The sequence below is a fragment of the Conger conger genome, chromosome 1 (genome assembly GCF_963514075.1).
Source record: "Conger conger chromosome 1, fConCon1.1, whole genome shotgun sequence".
Lineage (NCBI taxonomy): Eukaryota > Metazoa > Chordata > Actinopteri > Anguilliformes > Congridae > Conger > Conger conger.
Window position 1 is genome coordinate 82,269,576 of NC_083760.1, and position 2,500 is coordinate 82,272,075.

Below are 2,500 nucleotides of genomic sequence, written 5' to 3' on the forward strand. Positions count from 1 at the left end.
AGCTTTTCTAGGTTGGTGTGCCCTCTTCTCACTTTGAGCTCCTGGCCTTCTAAAGGTCAGAGCACAGTGCTGCGAGCTGGCGTTAGTGCCCACACGTTTGAGTCCCGCTCTGTGATTTAAAGGCCAGCACACGCATAGTTTTACTGTTTTTCAGCTTTCCCTATCATCTCGGTGCTTTCGATTTGTGTTCCATATCGATTCTTTAGGTGCTAAAACCAGGAAGAGAAAGCTGATCATGTGGGCCTTTTAACCTCCTAAAACCTGGCGTACACATGCGTGGATTTTGGGCTGTACAACCATGATACTTCATTCTTAAGACCGAGAGTCCACATATGTGGACATCATTTTTCTCAAAAACTACATCATGTCAAAAGATGATGCTTAGTTTTTATACTTATCAGGTCCCAATAAGCCGAAATAGCAAAGAGAAATTAAAAATGCTTACCAAAAAAGAGTGCGGGTCTTAGGAGGTTAATGTGGTTTAACCCCGTTTTTTTTCTGTGCGGTTCAGTGCGCTTGTCTGTGTTCACGTTTGGGTCTCCCTCCACCCCCCCCCCCCCAGCCTCTGGAGCGTGCACGGACTTCACCTTCAAGTGCCAGAACGGCGTGTGTGTGAACAAGGCCAACGCCGAGTGCGACCGCATGAAGGACTGCTCGGACGGCTCGGACGAGCAAAGCTGCAGTGAGTTCAGACTACATTTCCCAGAGTCCTCTGCCACAGTGCCTGATTAATATGAAACCATGAACTGCGTCACCTTCATTATTTGAAGCCGGCTGTAAAAGTGAGGCATGCCCTGGGCTGTCTGGAAGCGGTGAAGCTAATTCCTGGAGTTCTTATTTTTTACACGGAATCAACCGGAAGATTTCCTCTGATTAGGTGACAAGCTCCTGAGAATTATTTTGCTGAATTAATCGCATAGTCTTGTACACGTTATTATCCTGTCAGTACCGGTAGAGAACCTTCCCAGCGGCAAAAGAGATGATTATTTTTCGTGTGACAGAACATTTATAGGACAATACCTGCTTTACCAGGACACAACTTCACCTTTTTAAACTTTATAGCAAATGTGCCCAGCCCTGGTCCTGATGTTGCACTAAATTGACCTAGTGATGCAGTTGATTAGCCACCTCACCTCACCTGGTTTCTTGGGCAGAAGTTTGAACTGGTTTTCAGGTTAGAACAGGCGGGGGGGGGGGGGTTATTCGGTTCACTGGGACCAGGGAGGGCCTCCTGTGCGATACGTAACAATTTGTGGAATCGTTTGAATCTTTAGTTCTGTCGCCTAAAGTGAGCGTGTGAGTGAGCATTAGCGAACTGGGAGACCACCGTGGCATTCTGCTGTTTCTGGAATATTCCTGCAATCAACTGTGAGAGTCTTTAAACGTGTGTACTTGCGCCATACATGCTCTCTTAGGGTGTTGGGTGTGTGTGGGGTGTGTGAATGCATCCAAGCAGGTGTGTGTGGTGTGTATGAGGGAGGTGTTTGTGTGTGTATGCGGTGTGTGAGGGGGGGTGTTTGTGTGTGAGGGGGGTGTTTGTGTGTGTGGTGTGTATGTGATGTGTGTGAGGGGGGGTGTGTGTGTGTGTGTGTGTGGTGTGTATATAATGTGTGTGAGGGGGGTGTTTGTGTGTGAGGCGGGGGTGTTTGTGTGTGTGTGTGTGTGTGTGTGTGTGTGTGTGTGTGTGTGAGGCGGGGGTGTTTGTGTGTGTGTGTGTGAGGCGGGGGTGTTTGTGTGTGTGTGTGAGGCGGGGGGGGGGGGGGGGGGTGTGTGTGTGTGTGTGTGTGTGTGTGTGTGTGATGTGTATGTGATGTGTGTGTGTGTGGTGTGTATGTGATGTGTGTGAGGCGGGTGTGTGTGTGTGTGTGTGTGTGTGTGTGTGTGTGTGTGTGTGTGTGTGTGTGCGCGCGCGTGTGCGTGTGTGTGTGCGTGTGAGAGCCGTTACTCTCTCCCCAGGCCCGAGGCCCCATGTCCCTTCAGCAGCTGATTTGTTCCCAGCCGCTCCGCCCTGACAGCGGCCTCTCCGTGTTCAATAACCAATTTAAGTTTTTATTTATTTCTCCTGCCGCAGACTGTGGCGTCAGGCCCTACAAGCACAACCGCATCGTGGGCGGGGAGGACGCCGACATCGGCGAGTGGCCCTGGCAGGTCAGCCTGCACTTCCGCACCAGCGGCCATGTCTGTGGGGCCTCCATCATCTCCGACACCTGGCTGCTGTCGGCCGCGCACTGCTTCAAGTACGCCCCAGAGTGAGTACAGCGCGCTCTGCCTCTCCCCTCCCCTTCTCCTGCTCTCTCTGTTTCTCTCTCTCTCCCTCTCAATGCCTCTCTCACTCCCTCTGTGTCTGTTTCTCTCTCTTACTCTCTGTTTCTCTATTTATTTCTTCTTCTTTCTCACTCTGTTTCTCTCTCTCTCACTGTTTCTTTCTCGCTCTCTGTGTCCCTCTGTGTCCCTCTTGCTCACTGTTTCTCTCTCTCTCTTTCTCCGTTTCTTTCTCGCT

At 50.8% G+C, this 2,500-nt stretch overlaps 1 protein-coding gene across 2 annotated transcripts in view; it reads left to right on the forward strand.

Moving 5' to 3' along the window:
- Positions 1–2,500, forward strand: part of st14 (ST14 transmembrane serine protease matriptase) — a 51,186-nt gene that overhangs the window by 42,001 nt on the left and 6,685 nt on the right. For both annotated transcript variants that reach the window (XM_061215986.1, XM_061215987.1), the window contains exons 15-16: positions 563–682; positions 2,072–2,249. In XM_061215986.1, the coding sequence (XP_061071970.1) occupies positions 563–682; positions 2,072–2,249 (298 nt within the window). The remainder of the gene's footprint in view (positions 1–562; positions 683–2,071; positions 2,250–2,500) is intronic.